The sequence below is a fragment of the Lissotriton vulgaris genome, chromosome 6 (assembly GCF_964263255.1).
Source record: "Lissotriton vulgaris chromosome 6, aLisVul1.2, whole genome shotgun sequence".
Lineage (NCBI taxonomy): Eukaryota > Metazoa > Chordata > Amphibia > Caudata > Salamandridae > Lissotriton > Lissotriton vulgaris.
The window spans coordinates 1,468,734,457-1,468,760,510 of record NC_141694.1 but is presented as its reverse complement, the minus strand read 5'-3'; the positions used below and the strand labels follow the sequence as shown (position 1 = coordinate 1,468,760,510).

The following is a 26,054-nucleotide window of genomic DNA, read 5'->3' as shown; positions in this document are numbered from 1 at the left end:
TCCCCTCTCCCCCCTGTGATGTGAAAACCGGTATTATTTTTTATTGGGATGTATCTGGCCATTGTCTCAAAACTAGCCTTAGACCTGAACCCTAATCTGGGGTTGTGCTGCTCAGGGACTCGGGCCCATCTCTTGGGCGCCCTTGGGTTTCATTGCATGAAGTGGCCTGCACTGGTTCTCTCTCGTCTTACCGTATTTATTTATTTTATTTAAAAGGTTTTATATAGGGCTGGCTAGACCTGGAGGTATCGGAGTGATTTACATGGGTATCAGACAATAAATTGCAGGTTTCAGCTTCACAAAGGTTACACAGTTACTAGAGCATGTACATTTTAGTTACAAGTAAGGTTGAGACAAACAAAAAGGAACATATAGGTAGGGGGAAAAAGCTGGCAAGTGGAGATATTCAGGGGAATGGGGGTAAGAGCAGGGGAAGTAGACAGAGAGTGGAGGAGGGAAAGAGGAGGGGAGGGTTAGAGACACGGCATGGCAAGAGGAGGGGGGGGTGACAGGGACACAAACCGGTAGACGAGTCAAAGCTGCGCCCAAAGTCCAGAAGCTGTGATCCCAGGGGGAGTGTTATCATTTCCTCATCTCTGTTGCGAGAGGCTCCCTAAGCGCAGTGGACTCTCTCAGAGGGGTCTCTGAGACTCCAAGGCCTATTTACTGGACCTCAGTTGCCCAACTGACTACTTCGTTTTCATTTTAGTTTCTCTCCAATCTTCCCTCTTGACTGCTGCTGTCATCTTATCTTCTTTCCAATCTGCGTTCCTCTGCTGACTGCTCACTCTCTTGTTTCACCTTCCTGACTCCCCCTTCTATTCTGCTGCCTTCCACTCATCTTATCTTCCTCTCAAACCTCTGATTACACCTCCTGCTCTGAATTCATTTTCCTCTGTTTATGTTTATATGTTTGTAAAGCGCTCGATTGCCGGGGCGTTTTGGCGCTGTGACGTGTGGATGGAGAAGGGACATCATGGTGACGGCCTATGGGGCTGTAACAGGTTTTGAGACTCCTTCTGAAAAGCTGAAAGTTAGGTTGGAGCTTCATGGAGAACTGCAGTTTATTCCAGAGCTTCGCCGCACAATGTGTTGTTGTTTCCCACTCCTGCCCTCCCACTCCTGCCCTCCTGATCTTTGCCTCTGCTAACCCCTCCCCCTGCTCGTGTCTCTCCTTCCTTCCTAATCTCTACTACTCCATTGACGCCTCCCCTCTCGTCTCTTCTTCCTCTCCAAACTCTTCCCCTCTGCTGACTACACTCCATTTCTGTTTCGGAGAACTCTGTCAATGCACCTCCTCCCTCAAAGGTATTTTGAGAGACTGAACTGATGTGCCCTCTATCCAGTCGTTGCCTTGTTCATATCCTGGAAGTGCAGCCATTTTGCTGTAGAAGACCGTGACTGAGGGATGTTTATCCCAATACTACTAAGGTGTGTCCCTATCACACTCTAGTTACTGTAGAGCTGGAGGTGTGACATGCTAGGTGTCTCATTGTAAAATGCCTTTTGGAAATAAATAGGCACCATAGAGAGCACCCACTTCACTTAATTCCACGCCTAATAAGGAATATGTAGGTGTCATCTACCAGACAGTTTTTAGCTGTCTGCAAGTGAAAGCCTGTTGTGGACTGCTGTATTCTAATATGATGTCAGCTGTGGAATTCTTAGCTGTCATGTAGAATGCTGGGTGTCGGCAGTGGAGTTACGGTTGGATGGTTACCGGTCGTGCTCCTGCCTGCTGTGGTTGTCTAAGTTGTCTTTATCCTGTATTAAACCTAACTTGGTACAACACGATGTGTGGACCCATATACTACACAATTACTGGCGACATTTGGGAAATACCAAGAAAGGAAACTCAGAAGAAGGATAAGAAGGACAATGTTCACGTTTAAGCTGCACATCTCATTTGTCACGTACCTGAACCTGAGTGACATCTTCTAAGAAAAAAGATTCCTGTACTCCGGTAAAATATTTTATCTTTCCGTCAAAGTGACTGTCTCATAAGGGTGCCTGGAAGCGGAAAAGGAGTGCATGGAGCTAGAAAATAACTTTGCCTTGCAAGCAGCCTTATTTTGTTGAAAACCACGTATTGAGAACTGAAAGCGTGCGAGATATACGATTTAAAGCCGGAAAAAGAGGTTTTAACTTACTGTTCCTGTTTACATTCACCGTTGGATTGTGCATGTTTCGAATCGGGTTGGAATCTTGTGCTCGCTACAGCTCCGTCTCCTGCTCCATAGCTACTGTGACGTAGCTTCATTTCCTGCACTTGGAGAGAAGCCGTGTGCATTCTGGGTATTACCCTTTCACCTCTCTGACGTGATGACGTCAGCAACCTGCCGCCATTTTGTTTTTGTTTCACGACTGTAATCTGGAAAGAAATTTAACGAAGCATCTACATTTCTTGTTATAACTTCGTGTTTAAAATTTAATTGCCGATTTATAAATTGGCGTTTGGCTAGCATCTGGAACGTTTAAAACAAGGTATTCAGATTTATTTATTTATTTTTTGGGATTCTTTTCTTGTTTTAATTTTATTCCTATTCTAAAAATGTCTAACATTGCTGCGCCACCTCATTTTCTTCAAACTGCTGGTGAGCCAAACATTGAGTGGGATTTGTGGTACCCAGTGTTTTTGGCTTACGTCGATGTTCTGGAAAAGGATGGGTGCTCAGCCAAACGCAAATTAGCTCTCCTTAGACATTGCCTAGGTGGAGCAGGCATTAAGGAATTTGACAATCTTCCTCCTGTAGACGATGCTGGAGACATTGATGTCTTCGAGAAAGCTACTAGACAGATGAAAATTCGTTTTGGCAGGAAAATAAATACTGTGATGGAACGTTTTAAGTTCTATTACCGTGTCCAGAAACAAGACGAGTCCATCGAGGACTATGTTTCTGCTTTGCGTTCTTTAGCTTGTTCGTGTGCCTTCGAAACGATTTCTTACGAACAAGTTCTGAGAGATCAGATTATGATGCGTACAAAGAGTAAGAAAATTCAAGAAAGACTTTGGTTGGGAACGGAATCCTCTTTGAGTGCCGTAATTAACATTGCGAAAGGCATTGAACAATCTGAATTATTTGTGTCTGAGATAAGAGGTCTAACACCAAAGTCACAAGTTCCTAAGACTGAAGTCTCGTTAGTAAAGAGCCAAACAAATTCATTTAATCCTAATAGAGTACCTCCTAAAAAGAGGGTGATAAGAAGATTTCAGAAAATAAGAATGTTGTTGACAATAAGTTTGCTTACAGGAAAAATATTTCTTGTTATAGATATGGCAGTTCAAATCATTTTGGGAACTACAGGGGATGTCCTGCTTGGGATAGAGTGTGGGTTAAATGCAAGAGAAAAGGTCATTTTGCAAATGTTTGTCGTTCTTCCCAAAGAGTTAACTATGTTTCACAAGAAGAAGAAGAAGTTCTACATAGTTTTAACTGCATTTTGTCTGTTGATGAATCAGAACAAAAGGAATTTCCTTCGTCCACAATTTTAATTGATAACCAACCAATTCTTTTAATGATTGACTCCTGCTCATGGTATTCCATTATTGGTCTAAAATTGTTTAAAAGCTTTTGGGGTGACAGGGAATTAACAGCTTCTGATATTTTCCCTGGGGGATATACTGGGCAGAGAATAAACATTGAGGGTTTCTTTTGGGCTGATATTCAGATTGAGGATAGATACACAAAAGGGAAAATGTATGTAGCTACTAAAGGGGTGGCTATTTTGGGGTGGCCACATCAACGTGCGCTTGGGATCAAACTTGACCCCAATGCCGATCCTCCAGTATACTTGGGTGATATGTGTTTTGAGTGTAGGTGATATGGGAGAAAATACACTTTTTGTGGAGAACGTTAAGAAGAATTTTCCTGATGTTTTTAAAGAGTCTTTAGGGAGATTTTCTGATTTTAAACACAAGATTATCCTTAATGATAATGCAATTCCAGTCAGGCACAGAGTTAGGAATGTTCCGTTGGCTTATCGTGGGAAACTTAAAGAAATTCTTGAGGATCTTGTGTCTAAACAAATCATAGAACCTATCGAATCTTCCCCCTGGGTTTCTCCCATCGTTTTATCACTCAAAAGGTCTGGCGAGCTCCGCTTATGTGTGGACCTCCGCAGTCTAAATAAAGAGATTTGGGTTGACAAACATCCTCTTCCTAACATCCATGAATTAATCTCGTCACTTACTGGTGCCACTGTTTTCTCAACGATTGATTTAGCCAGTGCTTACCACCAGGTCGAGCTACATGAAGAGTCAAAAAAACTGACGGCTTTTGTAACTCCAGAGGGCATGTTCCAATATTTGAGAATGCCTTTTGGACTTGCCAGTGCCGCATCTGTTTTGTCAGCGCTTAATGAAGGAGGTTCTTTTTGACTGTAAAGGAGCCATCGCGTTCCAAGATGACATCCTAATTTTTGGGGAAAATTTTAAAGAGCATGATCACAATCTGCATTGTGTATTGGCTAATGTTCAGAAGAAAGGGCTCACTTTAAAATTCAACAAGTGCAAGTTCAGGCAACCTAAGGTTGAGTATTTAGGACATGAAATCTCTAAAGATGGTATAAAACCTAAATTTAATCATGTCAAAAGAATTACTGAAGCTCCTGTTCCCTCTTCTAAAGAGCAATTGTTGTCTTTTTTGGGACTCACTGAATTTTATGGTAAATTTGTCAATGATCACTCTACTATCGTGCACCCTTTACGGTCTTTGTTGAAAAAACAAGCAAAGTTTGTTTGGGGTAAAGATCAACAAGTTACTTTTGACATTTTAAAGGGTAAAATTATTAACGCTCCTTTTCTTAAACCTTTTTCTGTCCATAAAGAATGTATAGTTTGTGTGGATGCAAGTAATGTGTGTTTAGGTGCCGTTTTGATGCAGAAGGACAGTTTGGGTGAACACGTTGTGTCCTATGCATCAAGTACTCTACGAGATGCTGGGTTTAATTATTCCACGATAGAGAAAGAGCTTCTTGCTTGTACTTGGGTGACTCAACATTTTCGCCAATTTCTTTGGGGCACGAAATTTTCGTTGAGGACGGACCACAAACCTCTTGTCAGTATGTTGTCAGCTGGTGGTGGTAGAACTCTCACTGCTCGTCTCGCCCGTCTTGCTGCTAAGTTGCAGGAATATCGTTGTGAGGTTGTTTATGTTCCTGGACGTCTCAATGTGCATGCGAATTGCATGTCACGTTTTCCTATTAGTGATTGTTCGAATGGGAATCATCCTGAGGAGTGTGATGTAGCTTTTACTTTGTGTGATGTTAACTTAATTGCAGGGAAAGATCAGGAAAATTCTATTACTGAAAGTGTTTGGTCCAAGGCTATGCTTCATGATGATGTTCTTGAGAAGGTGAAAGTTTACTTAAGGAATGGTTGGCCTGAAGAAGGAAAGAGTGGTGATTTGGCTTCTTTCTTTAAGGTTAAAGATGATTTGAAGGTGATTAATGATATGGTTTATAGAGATGATAAAATTGTTCCTCCAAAGGATATTAGAGAGCCCATTTGTGGTTTGGCTCATGAAGGCCATATGGGAATGTCTACGACTAAGAGAAGGATTAGAGAATTTTATTGGTAGCCTAGTACGGATGCCATGGTTGACAGGTGGGTGAGAAATTGTTCTCCTTGTTCTTTGAGCGATAAGTCTGTGAAACCGATTTCTGCTGGCATTTCTCCTGTTGAATTTGCTCTGAGACCTTGGAGAAAATTGGGTATCAACATCATTGGTCCTTTAAACTATCAGTCGGGAAGGATATGTTTGCTGTTGTTCTTGTGGATTATTTTTCGAAGTGGCCTGAATTGAAGATTGTGGAAAAGGTCAGTTCTGAGATTGTAGTTGAGTTTTTAAATGAAGTTTTCTGTAGAGATGGTTTACCAGAAGAAATCGTTTCCGACAATGGCCCGCAGTTTGTGAGCGAAGTGTTTGTTTCGTTTTTGAATGTCTGTGGTATTCTCCATAAAAGGGTTTCAAATTATTCTCCACAATCTAATGGTCAAGTGGAGCGATTTAACAGAGTTATTAAAGAGTCTTGCCAATTAGCCTTGCGAAGTGGTTTGAAATGGAAGAAGGCCTTACAGGCTACTTTGTTCACTTATCGCATGTCTCCCAACTCAGTCACCGGTCTATCTACTTTTGAGATGTTACGTTGTAGGAAGCCAGGGACAAATATTTTGCCTTGGTGGTTGAAGGCGAGAGATTGTGATTATCTGGAGTTAGATATGAAGAATATTAGAGATCGTGTTGGTAGATACCAAGAGAAGATGTTACAGAGTTCTTCTCAGAAGTCCGATTCTTCTAAACTATCTGTGGGTGATTTTGTGAGAGTAAAGTTTGGTGGTATTATTCCAAAAGGTGTTTCCAGGTGGTCTTCTCCAGTTAAGGTCACTGAGGTCTTTAGTAAGGCTGTTAGAGTGGAGGGTGGCAAGATTTGGAATTTTAGGCGCATCTCAATTTGCAGATCTAATGATTTGAAGGGTAAAAATGTTTGTTTGGATGTGAAATCTCATGAAAATCAGTCGTTTCCTGATGTTGATTCGGGTTTCCCTGGTTCGCATGAGGTTTTTGATAATTTGGAATCATCTCATGTGTATGCACCTCAAACCTGTATCAACAATCCTCCACTACAGCTTGCTTCTGCTAATGTTAATGATGTTGTTTTTGACAATACTCAAGAATGTAATTTGGAACCTGTTTGTGCACGCAGAAGCTCTCGTGTAAAACATATTCCTGCAAAATTAAGAGATTTTGTATGTTCTTAAGGGTTCTTTTTAAGAGATTTTGAGTGTTTGTTTTTGTTTTTTTCTCTTTTCTTTTTTTTTTGTTTTCAAAAGGGGGGAGGTGTGTTGTATTCTAATATGATGTCAGCTGTGGAATTCTTAGCTGTCATGTAGAATGCTGGGTGTCGGCCGTGGAGTTACGGTTGGATGGTTACCGGTCGTGCTCCTGCCTGCTGTGGTTGTCTAAGTTGTCTTTATCCTGTATTAAACCTAACTTGGTACAACACGACGTGTGGACCCATTTACTACATGGACCATACCAAAAAAATTACAGTGCGTTTAAAGCCACCCTATTGCTTCCCATTGTTTGGCCTTCTTGTCATTCTCATTTGCTTACTTTTTATTCAATGCGTTTCCTTCCTCTTCTTGTGTATAGCTTTCTCCCCTGAAGCCTAGCATATTTATTATTCCTTTTGATGGGATTACTTGGATCTTTCCACTGCTCAAATTCAGGCAACAACTTTTTTGGGTTTACATTCAGCGCTCAATGGGAGTGCATGTTTTCAGGTTATCGTCATCGTCTACTGTCCCCTCTCCTTCCCCTGTGCTTTCATTGTTGCTCCCCACCTATCCCAGCTTGTCTGTAAAAGCACAACAGTCATATTTTTGCAGGGGTATGACTAATGAGCTGGCTAGATGGCTTTTTATTTTTTATTTTTACCTCCTTCATTTCACATTTTGCATGAATGCACATGCCTTGGCATGCAAAATCTTTTATGTTGCTGGGGGAACAGTTGGATGCTGCAGTTACTCAGCTGAGGCACAGGATGTACTTCTCTTGATGGAGAGGTAGCTGTGTCTTCTCCGCGATGCATATAAATGTGCTCTCTGGAATACAACAGAGGGCCAGCTGGCTGGAGCATTTTTCATTTTTTTATCTTATGGAAAGGGAAGTGTTTTTCTTTAAATTTGAAAACTCCCTTTTTCTTTTTAAATTATTTTGAGTTTCCTGAGGGAACAATATTTGGAAAATAAAGCAGACTGTGTACAAAAATAGAAAACGGTTAATTCAAACAGTTTTAAATATATTGATGTTGTGTTTGCTTTTACTCCAGTATTTTGATTCACATCTCTTTTTTTTCAGCAATACTTTACAAATAAGCATAGGTAAAACCAAATAGCTTTGTACCTGCATTATAAAAGCAAGACCTAATAGATTTTACCAATGCTTGTCTTCATGTTTTCTCTTCTCCAGCTCACACGATCATAATTGATGGCTAATAATCGTGCAGTGCTTTTTATGTAAACATTAAACATTAAGAAACTTCCTTTTTATCTTTATTTGTGCGAGAAATTGATATATGCCACCATAAAAAAGAATACATTTACTTTTGAGTAGAATATTTAATTTAGTGTGGCAAAATCCTTGACGTGCTGCTCAATGCTGTTTGTCTACACTGCTGTAGACTAATTGATTTCTGTAATCAAAGTGTAATGTGGTCATTTTTGGTAAATAAATGTTATTTGGGCTGGCTTGACTTGCATTTTTCAAAGCTGGGCAAGGGCACCACCTGCCATAAAACCCACAAATCTGCATAATCATTTAAAGAACGGATCACAATGTCCTTGGATAAAGTAGTAATATATTATGGGTCACCAAGACTAACACTAATGAATAAGAATAATGCATGTAGGGGTCAACCTCATTCAAATAGTTGAGTGTATGAGCCATGTGCCTACTACAAGGCTGATGTATTGAATTGTCAATATTTCCTTGCAGAACCGAGACTCCAAATTCAGGGAATGGAATGCACAACGTGTGTCTGTTTTTTATTTTTTGTCACACAATTCTTTTTTTCATTTTTCAAAAATTTCTGATACATTTTGTCCCAACAGCCTTGTTTAAGTTTGCACTTTTACTCTTTGGCTGTCTCACACCTTTGCAGCATTTAGTCTGACAGTGATGGTCCATAGTGGGCGAATGCCACATTGAATTGTACAGTAAAAGTTTAATTCACTTTAAACTTGAAATACTGGTTGTTTCTGTGCTGTAAATGTGTACCTACTAAGTACCTATTATAATTGGTTTTAGATGGGGTGAAAATCTGTTGTTTTGAATTCTGAAATGATTGTATTTGGAACTTGGCTCAATTACTATATTAAATTTCATATTGCCAGAATTCTAGTTTGGGAATTGCGCATCTAAACCCAGCATGGAAATTAGAGGTAATCATAGCAGAACGTCCTTAGATTCCTTTTTAGGTCTCGCCCTGGCGAAAGCGCGCACTCGCCGCGAGAGCTATAGCTGTCGGCTCAGCCGACAACGAGGGGAGACAAGAGCTGGGCACGCGCCCAGCATTCTCTATGGCAGCGTTGGATTCTGACGCGCGCCTTCTGATTGGGTTGCGCGGGTGAGCTTGTAGCGTAGACAGCTCACGCGCGCGACCCAATTCCAAGGCGCGCGTTGGAATGCTCCTCTGCGACGGTGTCTCGTTTCACTTTCAGGCAAAAGAGAACTGCTTTAAAACTCCTTCAGCCGCTATGGAAAGAGAACAGCACTTGCAGGGGCATTTTACCGATGTTTTTATTACCAGCGCAACAAACGCGTTTGGAAGACTTCTTCAGTAAGGAAGCTGTATGAGAAAATTATTTCTTCTTTTGAAATAGAGATGTAATCACAACGTTGTTGCCGATACTCGGCTTGATGAGTATTCTATGTAAAAGCTTATGGCAGAGGAAGTCAAGTATAGCGGGTGCTGATTTACGGCTTACCATGCATGTACAAATGTGAATACCTGCCAGTATCTGAACATAATGGAACATCTTATAATAAGTTATTATATTGTGTTCCCTGTCTAAGCATTATGCATGTATAATGCCTGATATTATGAAATAACGATTGGACAATTCTCTGCTGCATGGGCAGAATGGCTGAATGTGCCGATATACGGCAGAATAAGTCTGGAATATGCCGATACACGGCGGGATTAGTTATAACAAAATTAATTGTACATAAAACCTACAATTATACCATGTCATAGGGGAATTGGTTTTGTTTCCGATATGATGTATACATTTGTAATATCAGAGACAAGTACATGAACACCAGTATTGTAGTGCTCGCTATACAGCAATATGGGATTGGTCCGTTTTCAGTGTTGTTGTCGATAAGGAATGGCATTTAAAATGGTGCTTCTCAGTGTGGTATGTAAACACTGAAGAAGGAGTCTTTCAAAACGTGTTTGTTGCGCTGGCAGTAAAAACCTCTGTAAACTGCCCCCGCGTGTGCTGTTCTCTTTCCATAGCAAAAACACACAGTGCCCACACCACAATTACTAAATGAATGCTTTAAAAGGGTAAGAAACCATTTTATTGTAACTTCCCTAAGACAACCTTATTTTGTGTCAATTATTTTATACTTTTCATTTTGGAGCAGTGTATGTATATATATATATATATATCTATCTCACAGGCCAACGGATAGGGCACTGATTATTGCACAAAGCTCAGGTGTATAGTTAGATTTCCACCTCACCCATACACACATAGGCAAACCCACTTATGTCTTCGGGAAGGATCTCCGCCCGCAACCCCACTACATATGCATTCCTGAGTGGCTAGTAAGGGGCACCAACACTAGCCGTGAGATAAGGATCTTTTGCTTCTTGCCATACACACTACCCAGAGTGTCTAACATTTGACCTCTCCTTTTTAGAGAAATGCACACAGAATGAGAGACGAATGAGACAGAGTGACATTATACAGTAGCAGCCTCTATGCTATCCCATTTTGATTTCTCATAAAAATCACAACAATAAAAAGATTGGCTGCAGATAATGCTACAACTAATACAGTATAGGAAAAGGAAATAGTGATTAATCTACTTTAAGTTCGATCTGCTTATTTAAAAAAACTTTAAATGTAAGGTCTATTTTACAAGGAATAGATTAAGTTTAAGAGAACTTGCAGATAGATATATTGCATTACCCTATCAAAAGCATTTTCAACATTTCCAGGCGCATATACCACATGTGGATTATTTTAAGAAAGACAAATATTTTTATTTACTGCTCAGTCAGTAGATGCACCCAAACATGAGTCTAGCAAAAACATAAAATCGGTATTTAATCCCTTTCTTTGCCACGGGGCAAACCAGATTAACCCACTTGAACTCCACAATCAATAACCTTGGTTGTACTAAAGGCCACAGGAGCAAAGAAAATCCTTCAACCATGCCCTGGGGCCAGACACCAATCCCCCCCACTCCGAACGATGAAGTGCCTTCAGATGCTTCTCTAAAAGTTCCCTTATTTAAATGTTTCAGAGGTGGGGTCTAGGGACCTTTATCTTAGGTCCCAGACTGCTGACCAGTGCATCTTTGGGTCATGCTATGTTTAAAATTCATCCATAAAAACATGCATACGTGTCTGTTGACATTGTGCTGATTTTTAAATATTTTTAAACAAATTATCTAAGTACTGAAACATGGTATTTAACATCATTTATTTAATTTCATTTTGTGTTTTACTAAGAATATACTCTACGAAGCTTAGTGCCCTCATCTAACTACATATCGGGCATGGCCTTAGGTGGTCAATAGTTGGAAGGAGATGGATTTAATTGAGGATTCTGAGCATTTGAAATTCATACAGGAGCCAAAGAGGAAAAAACATACTGAGTAGGTCGGTCAAGAGTTTTACTCCTCAAAAGTAAAACAAGTGGTTTCACCAGTCAGCAAGGCAGAGGCAGATTCAGACGCGGGCTTTGGGATTGGGTCGCGCGCGTGTGCTTCTGCCGTAGAGAGCTTATGACGCGCGGCTTGTCTTTCCTTGCCCTCTCTCTCACCTCGCTCCTCCACCCACTCTCTCTGCTGAACCCCTCCCTTCCAAACATTCATGAGACTCCCAAAGCTTGCAAGATCTCTGCCTTTATTGAAAGGCAGCTAGTGGCATACGGATGTTGCTCCATAATAAAATAAGACGCCGATCCTAGTCAGTGCATTTGTTTATTTGCTGCTGGTGAAGGAGTGATGGAGAAGATTCGATGCTCCAGAGAGTGTCGCCCATATTTGCGTTACTGCTGCTGCTGGCGGACATACAGGCCTCCGCGGCCATCTCGTGCCTGACACCCGCTTTCCCTTTCCTGTCCAATCTGAGCCTGCAGTTAATAGGAAGCCGACGCCAAACCAGAGTGGAAAACATGTGCAACTGCCCTCCGATAACTGGGGTCAACTCCTGTGCAGTGTAATTGCGTGAGACTTCCTAAGGAGTCGGTCCGTCTGAAAGACTGGTAGGGCTGGGGCGGGCTCCTTTACAAGCCGTGCTACAGATGTGACCTGCGGTGCAAAACTGCTCTGCATTGTTCTTTCCTAGTTTTTCATTGAGCGGCGGCGGATAGCTGCTCACGGCAGATTCATCGTGTTCATGTGTATAGTCAGCTACCACACAGCAATGGGACCAGCACGTAGGAGGCGATCTGTTGAAATCCGTGCCTGCTAAGAACAGGACAAGACGCAAACCTTATTTGTACCTCAGAGCCTCTCTTGTATGCATACCTCTATGCCACCGTCTGTGTGCCTTCTGTGCCTCCCGGTGGTCTCCAGTGTGCACCTGTACTTCCCTCTCTCTTTCCCTCTGTGTGCATCGATCAGTCTCCCACCCTCGCATTGCACCTCTTGCCCACTTTTGTGTACACTCCTCTCGGCCTCCCGCTCTGTGCACCTATGCACCTTCCTATGTCCACCCGTACACCCCTGTGCCTTTACTTCTATGCGCAAGAATCTGGCCCTCCTGCTGCACCTCTCAAGCCTCGCTTGTGTGCACTTGTATCTGCTCTCAATCTGTGTGCATCTCTGTGCCTCCCTATGCCCTCCAGTGTCCACCCTTACACCCCTGTGTCCTCACCTCTATGTGCAAAAATCTGCCCCTCCTGCTGCACCTTTTAGTCTCGCTTGTGTGCACTCCTCTCTGCCTCCCGCTCTGTGCACCTCTGCGCCTTTGTATGCATTCCTCTGTGCACCTGTACGCCCCCTGTCTTCTTCGTGCTGTGCGCATCCATGTGCCTCACCATCCCCGCTTGCCCCTCTCAGCTTCTCTTGTGTGCATCCCTCTGCCTCCCCGTGCCACACGTTTATGCGTACCTCTGCGCTTCCATTGTTTCATGTGTGCTCGTCCCTGCTTCCTTGTGTGTGCACACCTCTATCCCTTCTCTCTTTGTGCATGCTTGTGTCATAAGAACGGACGTGGTACAGGTAGGCTGTTTTTTATTTATTAATTAGTTTTCCCTTTTATATAGCGCAAACTTTACCCGCAGGTATCAGAGCGCTTTAAATCAGCATGCTTATAACAAGCAAGACTAGCACTCTATATTACTGCCAATTTAGCTTAGCATAAGCAACAGCTAACCATTCACAAACAATGTTTATATACCAGCAGCTGCCCCTCCCCCTTGCCCATTCTTGGCTGCTCTATAGGGTTCCAGGTAACAAAATTTTGTAATTTAAAGGAGTCTGGAGGAGGATGTAGTCCTGGTTACGGTGTGCCGCCTACTACAGAGGGCCTCCCCCAACCCGTTAACCAAGCAAGTGGGATGACACTCCTAGGAGCTGAGAAATAATCTATAATAATAATTCATTATTATACGATTTCTTAAGTGCATAGCTACCTCATTAGAGGTATCCCAGCGCTAGGTACAGGTGTCCACCGGCCTCAATGCAGTTATCAAACCGGACTATTTTAAGCTATTAGTATTGGAAATAACAAGGCCTTGTATTTATGTTTTAAAACCCAAAACATAGATAGAAGGCATTGTCATTTCCATAATACATTCCAAGGCTGCGATTCCTGGACGCAGTGACCTTTTAGGTTTGTGAAGGGAAGTGGCACTGAAGCACAGGGGTAGCGCTATCTTTTGGCCAGCTGACAACTGTTGTCGCTACCCCAAATATGCACACCGTTTTTTAAACTCCCTTCTAACGGCACTCCATAATTATGGCGTGCTTTTGTTGCAATTGGTGTTGCAATATTAAGCAATGCCAATAGCTCAAACGTAATTACTGCGAGACCTATTGCATTGCAAATGCTTGTTATTCAGTGTTGAGGAAATTAAGATTTCAGTTTACATTTCCTTGGTAAAAAGCAGAAAGGTTAGATTTGCTGGTTTGAAAAACCATTATACTAAATTATAAAGTGGCAAATTCTCAGGTTCGATGGAAGAAGAGCACTTAGGGATGTTGACCAAATAACAGAATTGTAATTCACTTTTCACTAAATATGTGTGTTTTATGTTCATGTGCCTCGCCTGTCCGAGGAGAAGCATAAATAGGTTTCTTTGTTAGCCGAAGGAAGATCCGGGAGAAAGTGTGGTCCATACTGACCCTACTTAAAATTTCAATAAAAAGGCCAGAGTTTAAACGAAAGAAGTGTCCACCAGCAACTTTGGTTACAGATACAGCAGACAGTAATTCCAACTGTGCTGACCCATCCACAAAAAATAACAAAGCTGCTTCTGTTAAAACATTTTAAACCCTGTTGATGGTTTCACCTCAGCAGCCTGAAGCAAACATTTGTTTGCACAAAAGCCACCTACCTGATGGTATTCAGTGAACTGATAGAGAATCGTAAGGAAGTAACAAACATTATAGGTCTGATGTAGAGTTGAATGTTAATTGAAAATCCTCTGATTTTTCATAGGAGGAGCCAAGATGGCGACTGAGACGGACGCGTAGGCTCCCGGCTCCGCAAGCCTTTGTCTCCCGCAACGATATCCTGACCCTCATCCTGTGATAGCGCGGCAGCGGGACGACTGTGAAAGTGCGCTGTTGTTGTTCGCGTTCCTCTGATGTCCCTGCCTGCCCGATAGCCGGAGATATCGATGGGATTGTTTGACGGCCTTTCTAGCCCTGGAACCGGGACCTGTATTATCGTACACCGCCGGATGCTGCTGGAGCGACGTCGGACGGTCGAGCCGGGGCGGAGCTGGCATTCTGAAACACGCTACCTGCTGCAAGGGAAATAGACAGACCCATATGCGGACTGTATACGTCGGCCAAGCGGGAGCTCACTCTGCTACTTTCTCTTTGTGGAACGCTGACGGTGAGCTGCGCTGCGCTGACCCCATTCCGGCACTTGCCTGGCAATCGTGGCTCACCCCCGAGTTTGCCCCCGCCTTGAGCCGAAATGGGGGAGACTCTCACTGTGGGTCGCCCATTGCTAGCGTGTCCGCACTAAACCTGCAGCTTAGACTCCAGCCTCTCAGTGCCGGCTTCGCCCATACATTCTTGTGAATCCCCTGACGGGGTGGCAATGGCGGCTGGCTCCTCGATTGTGAAGGTGGGTGATACCTCGACTCACGACTGAGTCGCCCTGCATGGACTTGAGCAGTGTGTTGGACCGTGTGTCGCATCTCGTTACGCGGAGATGTTGGAACAACAGCCTGAGTTAACCTATGGTACTGTTCTTGCCGATTTGAGATCCGAATGGCGAGAGGGCTCCCGAGTGCTGAGTAAGAAGCTTGACGATGCCACACTCGCATTGGGATGTGCGCCACTAGCCTGTTCTCAACACTGCACTGATTTGCCTCCACTGATTCCTGGCTGGGCTACACTGTTGCCACACGAGTGCAGGGAGGAGCGGTCTTTTGGCTGTGTTAGTGTTTGCGGACTGTCGTCCGCCTACCTCAGCGGCGCTACAGTGTTTCCTTCCCTGCCGAAGCCTGTGACCTCACCCATGGTATCGCTACTTTTGTTTTTGACGCCGCTAACGCAGCTACTGCTTCCCTTTGTTGCTTACATCTTGCTAGCTCTGCTATCCCTACAATGGAATGCACACCATCGGGCGCACCTGGAAACGCCCTTCCTTTGGGTCCACGGAACTATTTGTGACTGGCGATGTCCATTTTGTTTTTGGACACCTCTTCTCTGCAGAGTGTGGCCATTTTGTTCCTTTGTTCTGTTTGGGGCGGGTCCTCTTGGGGAGCCATGTTTAGGGGGACGCTTGCAAACTGGCCAAGGCTAGGAGATTTCTCTTTACAACTTGTGCTTGATTGGCCGGTGGGGACTCGGCCTGGGGCGCTTCCACAACACGTACTGCTGTGATATGTGATGACTCTCCCCGTTCAATCTTGTGCTTAGTGCTTTCTGTTCTTGCTCTTACGAATGGGGTAGAATACAAACGTATGGCTGGGGAGACCGGGAGAATTTGGATGTGGCCCTCCTCTGATTTTACATGATTTCCTTTTTCTCTTCTTTCTTTTCTTAGTTTCTATATTTCGGGTTCTTTATTGGGCGACAGGCACACTGCTGGGGGGGGGGGTAGGCCGTAGCCTCTGCATGCGTGTAGGGTGGGGGGTTAGGGGTGGGGAATTTTATTTTTCCGTCTTAGTTTCTATGGGCCTTATTTTTCTTTTTTCTCTTACACTCTTTCTTCTCCTGTTTCTATCATGGGTCCGCGGGCGGGTTTGGTACGAGGTGGGTGACGGTAGACATGGTGCATTATGGTTGCTTGATAATCCTGCTGCATATATCCTTGTGCCGCCATGCTGACTGGAAGGTTTCTACTTTGTTTGTTAGTCTTCACGTGACGATGTTGCCCGCTCATGTCGCAAGGGGATTGTACGGACTCTCCTCTTCTTGGTTTACTATCTTAAAAATATTTTATACTAAAAATTTTTTTTTTAAATTAACCTTCATCACTCCTGTTTCTCAGTAACACGGTGATATCCAGTGTAACGCTAATTGATTGTCATTTTGTACTGATGTGCTACTGAGTCGCCGCATTGCTTGCACAAGTGCTTCAAATGGTATCGTGGCCGGCCGGATGGTTGTGGGCCCGTATTTGTTCTTCTGCTATTGCACAATAAAGGTTTTCAAAAATAAAAAAAATAAAAAAGAAAATCCTCTGATTTCAGGCAAAAGTACTAAATCTGTAGGAGAATCCACCGGCATAATTTTTCCCTCTGGGCCACTGTGATAGAGAAAATTCTACATATGGATTTTCTCCTGGATTTAGTTCCTTTTTCATAATCTGGGGGGTTTGCACTACCGCCAAACTGTAATTCTGTTAATAAATCACAAAATGGCTTATGTATTTTGAGCCCTGTATGATAGCACATTTTCCCTTTGGCCTCTTTGTGTAAATTGATATTACCTCAAATTTGTTGTGAGGAATGTCCTGATAACGTCTCTTTTTTTCTTGTGTTTCTCATCTTTAATTCAGTTTGTGAAATGCGGGTATGCGGGCTCAAATTTTCCAGAGCACATCTTCCCTGCACTTGTCGGCAGACCAGTTATCCGATCAACCACAAAAGTAGGAAACATCGAAATAAAGGTAATGTATTTTCAATTTCTGTAATAAATGTTGCATTTCCTGAGGTATGTTTTTACTTGTACATCCTTTATGTTTCAAAATAACATAGCAGATTGAATTAACCTGTTATAGTTGTCCTTTTTGATTCTTAGATGAGATTAAGTACTATTTGTATTTTATTTAAGTTCTGGACTTGTGTGTGTTGCCCAGTTTTGTCACTGTAGTTTTGGTTCAGATTTACTTACCATTAAACAAAGAAATTTTTTGATTTGCATAGAACATTTGACAAAATAAATTTTGAAAAATCTACGGAACGTGACCTAGCGCTGACGCCAGAATGTTGCCTCCTACACTGGTTTCCTCACACTGCCAGGAACAAGATCACATGCGAGTTCGTAGACCTGGGGTTGGTATTGGCCAAAAGGGAACTCACTAGAAATTGGAACGAGAAAAATCCCCCTAGCATGAGGAGGTGGACGAGGGACCTTAAAAGGTGGGCGGACTGCGAGGGGATCTTCCAACTGCAAATGGCCCAGTGGTCCTGGAGCGTAAAGAAATTGGAGGCGGCACAGGCATAGGTGGCGTTAGTGGAGGTCTTGAAACAGCCGAGTGATGACCGTGATATACCCCCTGATGATGCACACCCCGTTGTAGGGGATTGAGCACTTGATTTCCTAGGCGACCCGGACTGATGCCCCAGGGATCGAGCTGCTCTGTGGAGCTCCTGTTCAGCATGGCCCACATGTGGGCCTAAATCACCTGAACTAGCCAACCCGGTGCCCTGCTGGACTGATTATCATTACTATGCAGAGAAGCCAGTAAATAAGTATGATCCCTTACTTAAAACAGAATTCACGACTTCACTGAATAAATATAAGTCTTCCATATCAGAGGCAAAAACATCCTACTTCTCCCGCAAAATCTTGGAGTCGGCCTCCAAAGCCAAAGACATCTTCTCGATCGTCAATGAGCTTTCCCTTCCCGACCGCATCACCCTCCCCCCTACGCCCACCCAGACCTTGTGTGACGAGCTCAATGCCTTCTTCCAGGACAAAATCTCCACAATTAAAAACAATATCTCTCCACCCTCTCCCTCCCAATCATTCTCCCTCCCCTCTGAAACCCCCCAGCAATTTAATACTTTTCCTCCCATTTCCATCACCGATTTTCACAGTCTTCTTCACAAAGTTAGTTCCGGTTCTCCCAAAGACTGCTGCCCCCCCCACATTCTTAAAGAAATTTTTCTGACCTGCCCTGATCCTGCCTTGGCTCTTCTCAATACCTCTTTAGCCACAGGAGTTGTCCCAGACTCCTTCAAGCAGGCCGTGGTGCTACCCATTTTGAAAAAGCCCAACGCAGATCCACTAGTGTTGAGCAACTATAGACCCATCTCCCTTCTCCCTTACTTGGGAAAGATCTTAGAGACCTATGTAACTCGGTGTCTGAGCTCTTTCATGGAGACTTCATCTTTCTTGGACCCCCAACAGGCTGGTTTCCGCCCCCTCCATTCCACAGAGGCGGTGATTGCGGCAGTCATGGACACTTTAAGAACAGGAGCTGACAACAACACTCCTCAAGCCCTTGTACTGCTTGACCTGTCGGCGGCTTTTGACACGGTCGATCACACCATACTGATCGACCGTGTCACCAACGCCGGCATTCAGGGCGCAGCCCTCGACTGGGTTCGATCTTTCCTTCAAGGCCGCTCCCAGGCAGTCCACCTTTCCACTTTTTCTGCTCCTCTTTCCCCCCTTTCCTGTGGTGTCCCTCAGGGCTCGGCTCTATCCCCCCTTCTTTTTAATTTATACATACAACCTCTCATGGTCTCTCTCCGTCACTCCCCTGCCACTATCTATAATTACGCAGACGATCTGCAATTGATCTTTCCTCTGGATACCTCACCCTCTTCCCGCACTAATTTCCAAACCACAATGTTATACATCTCTGACTGGATGGCTCACAGCCAGCTCAAGCTGAATCCGTCTAAGACGGAACTTGTTCTGGTGGGTGGCCCGACCAACCCTTGGGATGATAATTACTGGCCTCCCTCTTTTGGCATCCCCCCTCGTCCGGTCAGCTCTGTGAAAAGCCTTGGAGTGGTCATCTCTGAGGATCTATCTATGAAATCGCAGATCTCGGCTGTAACATCTTCCTGCTTCTTCCAGCTGCGCAGGATCTGTAAGATCTGCCGATTTCTTACCAGAGAGGCACTCATATTAGTCATCCTGGCTTTGGTCATCTCCAGGGTTGACTTTGCAAACATCTTATATGTGGGGATTCCTGCTTACCAGCTCCAAAGACTCCAGCTAATCCAGAACCAGGCCGCTCGCTTGGTGTTCCATCAACCCAAACACCAGCATGTTTCCCCTCTCCTGAGGAGCCTTCACTGGCTCCCAGTGGCCAAACGGTGTTCCTTCAAACTCGGATGCACCATCTTCAAATCCCTTCATAACTGTGTACCTGTGTTCATCTACTCCAAGTTAAAGCGGTATCTCCCAACCCGCAATCTCTGTTCCTCTGCTGACAATCTTCTGTGCATTCCATTCAACCGCCGCAAGAAACATGGCGGCCTGCGCTTCTCTTTTCTAGGGCCTTCCTTTTGGAATTCTCTCCCTTCCTCCTTCCGTCACTGCCCCTCATATGAGCTGTTCCGAAAGACATTAAAAACTTATCTCTTCAAGGCTGCCTTTCAGTAAAACCACCTGCCCTGGTCCGCTATGTCTGTTATGAGCGCCAAGAAACCGTTTCGGTGTACGTGCGCGGTATAAGCTTTTTAACATAACATAAATAAGCGACATGCCTGGGGGCTGGAAGGGAGGGAGATAGGGGGGATGTAGGAGGTTTTTTTTCCTTATTGGCTTATTAGTAGTTAGTCGTGGAGCAGACTACTGAGTTGATACTCACCTGGTACATAGGTACCGAACGCTACAGGACTGTAGAAATGGGCTACATTCGGTGTATTACCGTCTCCTTCAGCAGGAGTGGGAATAATACATCTGCAGGATACTAACCTGAGATTTATCTGTGTCACCATAGTAGGGTACACCCTGGAATTAGATTGTAATCGCTGTGCTATTTTTGTGATGCTACTGACTGGTTTACCATAAAGTAATAAAAATATGTTTTAAAAAAAACATTTGGGAAAATTGTAGTCTGCTTTGGTCTGGCATGTCAATTTTCATGCAAATATGTGCAAGGGGAAAATAAGTTAAAGTGTGGTGGGATCACAAAATAAATGATTTCCCATTTTAGCTTCCATTGAAACTTTTTCTCAAGTCTACTGCTCAAACTGCTGAACAGACATTAAACTTGACATTAAAGTAGAACCTTACTCCGAACGTGTGCTTTTGTTTGTTTGTGAGCAGTTTGTAAGATATTAGCAGTTAAAAAAAGTTGCAGTGTAGGTAGAACCTTACTCAGAACGTGTGCTTTTGTTTGTTTGTGAGCAGTTTGTAAGATATTAGCAGTTAAAAAAAGTTGCAGTGCAGGTAGAACCTTACTCAGAACGTGTGCTTTTGTTTGTTTGTGAGCAGTTTGTAAGATATTAGCAGTTAAAAAAAGTTGCAGTGCAGGTTTTAAGGGGTTAGCACCTTTGGATATATCTGCTGTTTTAACTGAAGAGCTATGACTCTCAATTCCTGTCAATTACATTTTGAAGTTTTAATGTGATTGGCTGGTTAAGGGTGCTAATCTTTTTCCGGACATTTTAAAACTCTAGAGTCGACTGTGATTAGCGAGTTTTGTGGTGTGGAAAAAAAAATGTGCACAGCTGGGGGGTTGCGAGTGGAGGCAGGGGTTCAGGGGCTTACAGTTGGAGGTAGCCAACCCAAAGAGACTCAGTGATACTCAGAGGTATGGAAAACTCGTGTCCCATTTGAGGAAAAAATAATGCGTGCATTACTCTTAAATCGCAAAAGATTTGAGAGACGCTTAAGTGGCCATGTTAGGTCCTGGAATCTACAATCATATTGTGTTTGACTCTAATCACTTCTGACTCAAATGTTATGCTAATTAAAACATAACCAATGGCAGACTCTTTGACAAGTATCTGACCACAAGTAAAGACCATGTAAAGAAACACAAGGGACCCCCTACTCACAAGGAACCAGGGTAAGTATTATATAGACAGAAACAATGGTTCCTGTGGACAATGTAATTGGTATCAATGAAAATATGCACAATGGCAATAGAGACAGGGTTACGAGGATGTCCAAACGAGAAGAAGAGACTATATACCACACAATGTTGATATTCAATACAGCTTTTATATGCGAAATATCAGGTATGTATTCAACAAAAAGTGCATGGTTCCCTCCTTGAGCGTGGAACCAACATAAAAATGTGATTTATGGTGACATAGAAGAAAATGGTTTCCAACAGTAATTAAGTCGACCATTCAATTGATATACAATAAATACAGCCTTCTACGAAAATGTTAGAGACTGATAAATGGTTCGCTTTAAGTTTTGTCAGCGGCGTTTTGACCCACAAAAACAATAAGGGGTCTCTTCAGGACCTAATGATGTAGGGACATCTGAGAAAGAAGAATGACTTTCAAAGTGACAGTTATGCACCTTGAGGTAGTGAAATTATAGGAGCCCAGTCGGGCGCCTAGTTGAGGGGAAGGGGACAAGACAGCCTGGTATGTGTAAGAATCTGTAGGAACACATGGATAGGTGTATCACAACAACAAGGATCGAGAATCTGTGTTATAGAGCCGGTCTCGATACACTGGCAGAGTGTCAAGCTTGATTGGCATCCCCGTAACCCTGTCTCTATTGCCATTGTGCATATTTTTATTGATTCTAATTACATTGTCCACAGGAACCATTGTTTCTGTCTACACAAGTAAAGACCAGCGCCTTGCACCCATACTCTCCTGCGCATGCCCGAAAAGTAGATACTGTGGGGGAAGGCTGCAGTCGCGGGGAGGGTGCATGGCCTGACCGTAAGCTAGGCCCTATACTTAAAGCCTTCAATGCATAGCCGAAGGCCTTGTGCAGCTAGGTTTAAGTGAGGCCAGAAAGTAGGGCACAAGGCCGATTCGCAGGCCGGGCCTTTACCAAACCCCCACTCTATACAACCTTTAGAAGTGAGTAGAGGAGTTGGCGGAGTGCCTGGCTGCAGCACACACTACACATGCCATAACTTGCACCAAGCCCCATGCTCAAAACTCAAACTCGTATTTGAAACCAGTCTAGAATCAAAGGAAAGAGAAAACAAAGAGAACTATGTTGGCACAAAGTATGCCATGTGTTGTGTGATAACTAGTGAATTTCAGTAGGTTGCAGCGTTTGATCAAAAACCATAACTCTGTTTTTAACTGGTGAATTTTATATAATTACTTTTGTACACAAAGTATGGTCTTTGTAGGTAATAAGTTTAGTAGCCAGTAATGTAGTCTATAATAGCAGGTTTATTCAGTAACAAGTGAGATAGTAAGTGTAGCCTCATAGGTAGCAGCATCCTGCTGCTCAGCGCCACTCATTCCAACTGATCACTCATACAAACCATGCACTACTGACCATTCTATTACATCACATTCACACTAGCTGAGCAGCAAGGAACTAAGAGAAGAGATAACAGGATACAACCCATCTCCTTCCTTCAGGAAAAAAATGAAACAGGACGCTGGGTGGAAGAAAATACACATTCCAAACCTCCTGTAAATATATTAAACCAATCCTTAAATTACAAAGAAATGTCACATTACATAAGTTATTACACTCCTTAAATTGTAAAAGAAGATCACAATATACAAATTATTCCACTCCCTTAGATTGTAAATACAGATTACACACACAAAGATCACACTACACAAATTGCTAACTTAGATCACGCACAATATATCTTCTACTCCCAATAGAGAACACTATAATACATCTTCTACATATATCCACCCCACACTATGCAAGACACAAGAACCAACGCAGTGACGTAGCAGCTGTATTACGCCCACAAAGCTGCTTTCAGAACGCCACACACACACACGTCAAAGCAGGATTACGCCCACAGTGCTGCTTTCAGATGCCGCACACATGTAACAACATATTTGACAGCTGCTATGTTGCAGTTAAAGGACCCAACAGGTGCGTCCTTCACATTTTCAAATGTACATAATCGGTTTGCGAATGCCCTTGCATACTCCAGAGCTCAAAATTAACCCCAAAGGCCCTCCGGAGTAATTACACACTGAGGCTCCATCAGTACTCCTGAGTAGCATCCGAAATCTCACACACTTAGTGCACAAGGGCTGCCGCCCACCCGGCTCTTCACACTAGGCAATAACTCAGGCACACTTCGAGCTTGCAATGCTCACCCTCCTCCTTGAAAGCACTATGTTGCATACACCTATTTTTTTTTACTGAGTTTTATTAGCGCAAACTTGACCCGAATCGAGTATCAGAGCGCTATACACAGCACCAGTTGCATTACATGAGAACACATTCATATTTGTTAGGCATGAGGAGATTAAGTGATTTGCTCAGAATCGCAGTATGTTCAGCGTCATTGCAGAGACTCAAACCCAGTTCCCCAAATTCGAGGTCGAGTGCCCTAGCCGTTAGGCTAATTCCTCTCCCCAACCATAAGCACGAGCTCCTGCCAGTCATTCAGTGTATCACACCTGGACTGTCCCAATACACCACATTTGTTCAAGTACACCCGGTGTAAATTGGCACACGTATAATGGTTTTTTCAGGTTTTTTTATTAACTGTACAATTAAAATCTTTACAGTAAAAGAGAAAGTACAAAGATCGATAATTAAAAAAAAAAACTTTCTTTCATGTTTAAAAAAAAGAGTAGAGGAGTGTACCTATGCTGATTAGGATAATGGTATATAAGGAGAGAACAATATGGGTAGAGAGGAATACAACTCCCACAGTCTTAGTCCCATTGATTAGGAGTTCCCAGCATTTGTATTGGTTCGGATAAGTCTTTACGTTATTGGTTACGAGGGCGAGCAGGTGGCTTTTTCGGTGAAACAACGGGTCTGGTTCAGTTCAGCTCATGTCAGTTCTTGTTGTGGTGAGTATCCTGGATGAAGAGATACTCTCGTTATGAGTTTTTAGTGCTAAACTAATTTGGTGAACAAATTTAGCTGATCTCTCTAGGAACATGGTGTTAGTGGTTGACAAGCACAGGGCTGATGCTTCTGAGCATGTTGTTATGCTCTGATTAAGGCAGATCGGGCGCAGCAGTCGCCAACGTTCGCTCTTGAAATGAGGACAGCAGCAAAGAAGGTGCAGCCAGGATTCCCTTTTGTACGTGCAAAGCCTGCAGGATATGGAGATCCCTTTTTGGGCCCAAGCGGGGTTAAAATCAGCTATCCCGAGCGTGATCAGCCCCATGGATAGAATTTTACTTTGGGCATGTGTTGTGATGGCCTCGCTTAGATATGGTTGTGCTTTGCCAACCGTATAGGAGTTGTTTAGGGGTTCCAGATTAGAGCTTCGACGAATGGATCTATAATCAAGTTTAATGGAGATTTCATTCACTTGTTTGTTGATAGCTCTTTTCCAAAAATTCAGCGGGATGTCCTGCCGCGATAGATTTTCTTCTACTAACTTAAGGGCTTTAGTTGCTTTTCCCAGCCTAATGTGCCATGTAGATGCTGGGTCTTCAAATATGGGTCTCAGGTGGTATTTTAGGGAATTAGCCGGGGGCTTTAATGTCCTTGGGTACAGTTTGATGAGCTCACGTAGAATGGTGCAGCACAACTGGTACCTTCAAACAAACTCTGGAGGTCTAGCTTGAGTGCGCTTATTATTTAATGCTGCCAGAACATTGTTTCCGGTTGCTGTAAAAGAAACATTGCCATTGCACTCCATGCATACATGCCTTCAACTGACTTTTCCAAACTCCAGATGACTGTAGACTGCTCTGACTTCAAGCCCTTATGGAAAAGCGCCCAAAGCTTCAATTCTGCATGCTCTTTGTTGTAATAGACACTGGTGGGGTATCCAGGGCCTTGCTCAGGCTACTTGCCTGACTCCACCTAGATTCTTTTAGTTTCTTGTGCAATTTCTTAACTCTTCACACATTCTTTTTCGAAATCTCCGCCACTTTTGTAAACAAAGTACGGCCTTTATAGGTAATACGTTCAATAGCCAGTAGTGTAGATTACAAGAGCAGGTTTATTCAGTTCCTAGTAAGATAGGAAGTATAGATCCACTTAGAGCAGCCTCCTGCTGCTCAGCCCCACTCATTCCAGCTGAACACTCATACAAACCATGCACTCCTGAAAACTCTATTACATCACATTCACTCCGACTGAGCAGCAAAAAACTAAGAGATAACAGGATATAGCAATTACGACTGTGGTTTAACAAGCAGTGTGACCTTGGATTAAAAGAAGAACTAAAATTTGTCTTCTCACGTTCTGGACATGCTACTTCATCTGGGGGATTACAACAGTGCCTTCTGCATATTGTTGTAGTTGAAAATGAACATTGCAGATCTTTGCAGCTTTCTAAAGCTAGCTTCATGTGAGCTTTGCAAACTGTATTAAATGAATGTTGGATTTACCTAGCATGCAGATTGTGATTCCAGGGTGTTCTGGGTGGCTCCTGTTAAGTTTTGGGAGACAAAGGTCCTAAGCGTATACAAAATATTAGACAAATGTTATATAGACCACAATAGGCTGCTATATATTTATATGCCTTGTCCAGCCGGACAGGGAATTTATTAATCAGATAAATAGATTCTCATTCTAAATACATTTATACAACAAACCATTCATTGCAGTAAAGCACACTCCTGTGCCGTACCGGAGAGATGAAAGAGAGGATAGGAGAGAAAAAGGGGTGTTTCAGGCAAAGGAAAAGAGCAGACGGGGTACTGTTTTGAGTCAAAAGTTAACAGTATCTCCTGGAGTAGTACATACAGATATAGATATACATTAATTCAACGTATGTCCACTCAAAGGAGTCGACGTTTCGATCCCGTGCTCAAATTATAAAGGGATCATCTTCAGGACTTAATTAATAGTTTTACCTGGTTTAAAGGTTAAATAAGCCTGTTAGGGAGAAAA

At 43.2% G+C, this 26,054-nt stretch overlaps 1 protein-coding gene across 1 annotated transcript in view; it reads left to right on the top strand.

Annotated features, from left to right (window-relative positions):
• ACTR2 (actin related protein 2) overlaps nucleotides 1-26,054 on the top strand; it is a 277,715-nt gene that overhangs the window by 37,127 nt on the left and 214,534 nt on the right. The window contains exon 2 of the mRNA XM_086927591.1: nucleotides 16,933-17,043. Coding sequence (XP_086783717.1) covers nucleotides 16,933-17,043 — 111 coding nt within the window. The remainder of the gene's footprint in view (nucleotides 1-16,932; nucleotides 17,044-26,054) is intronic.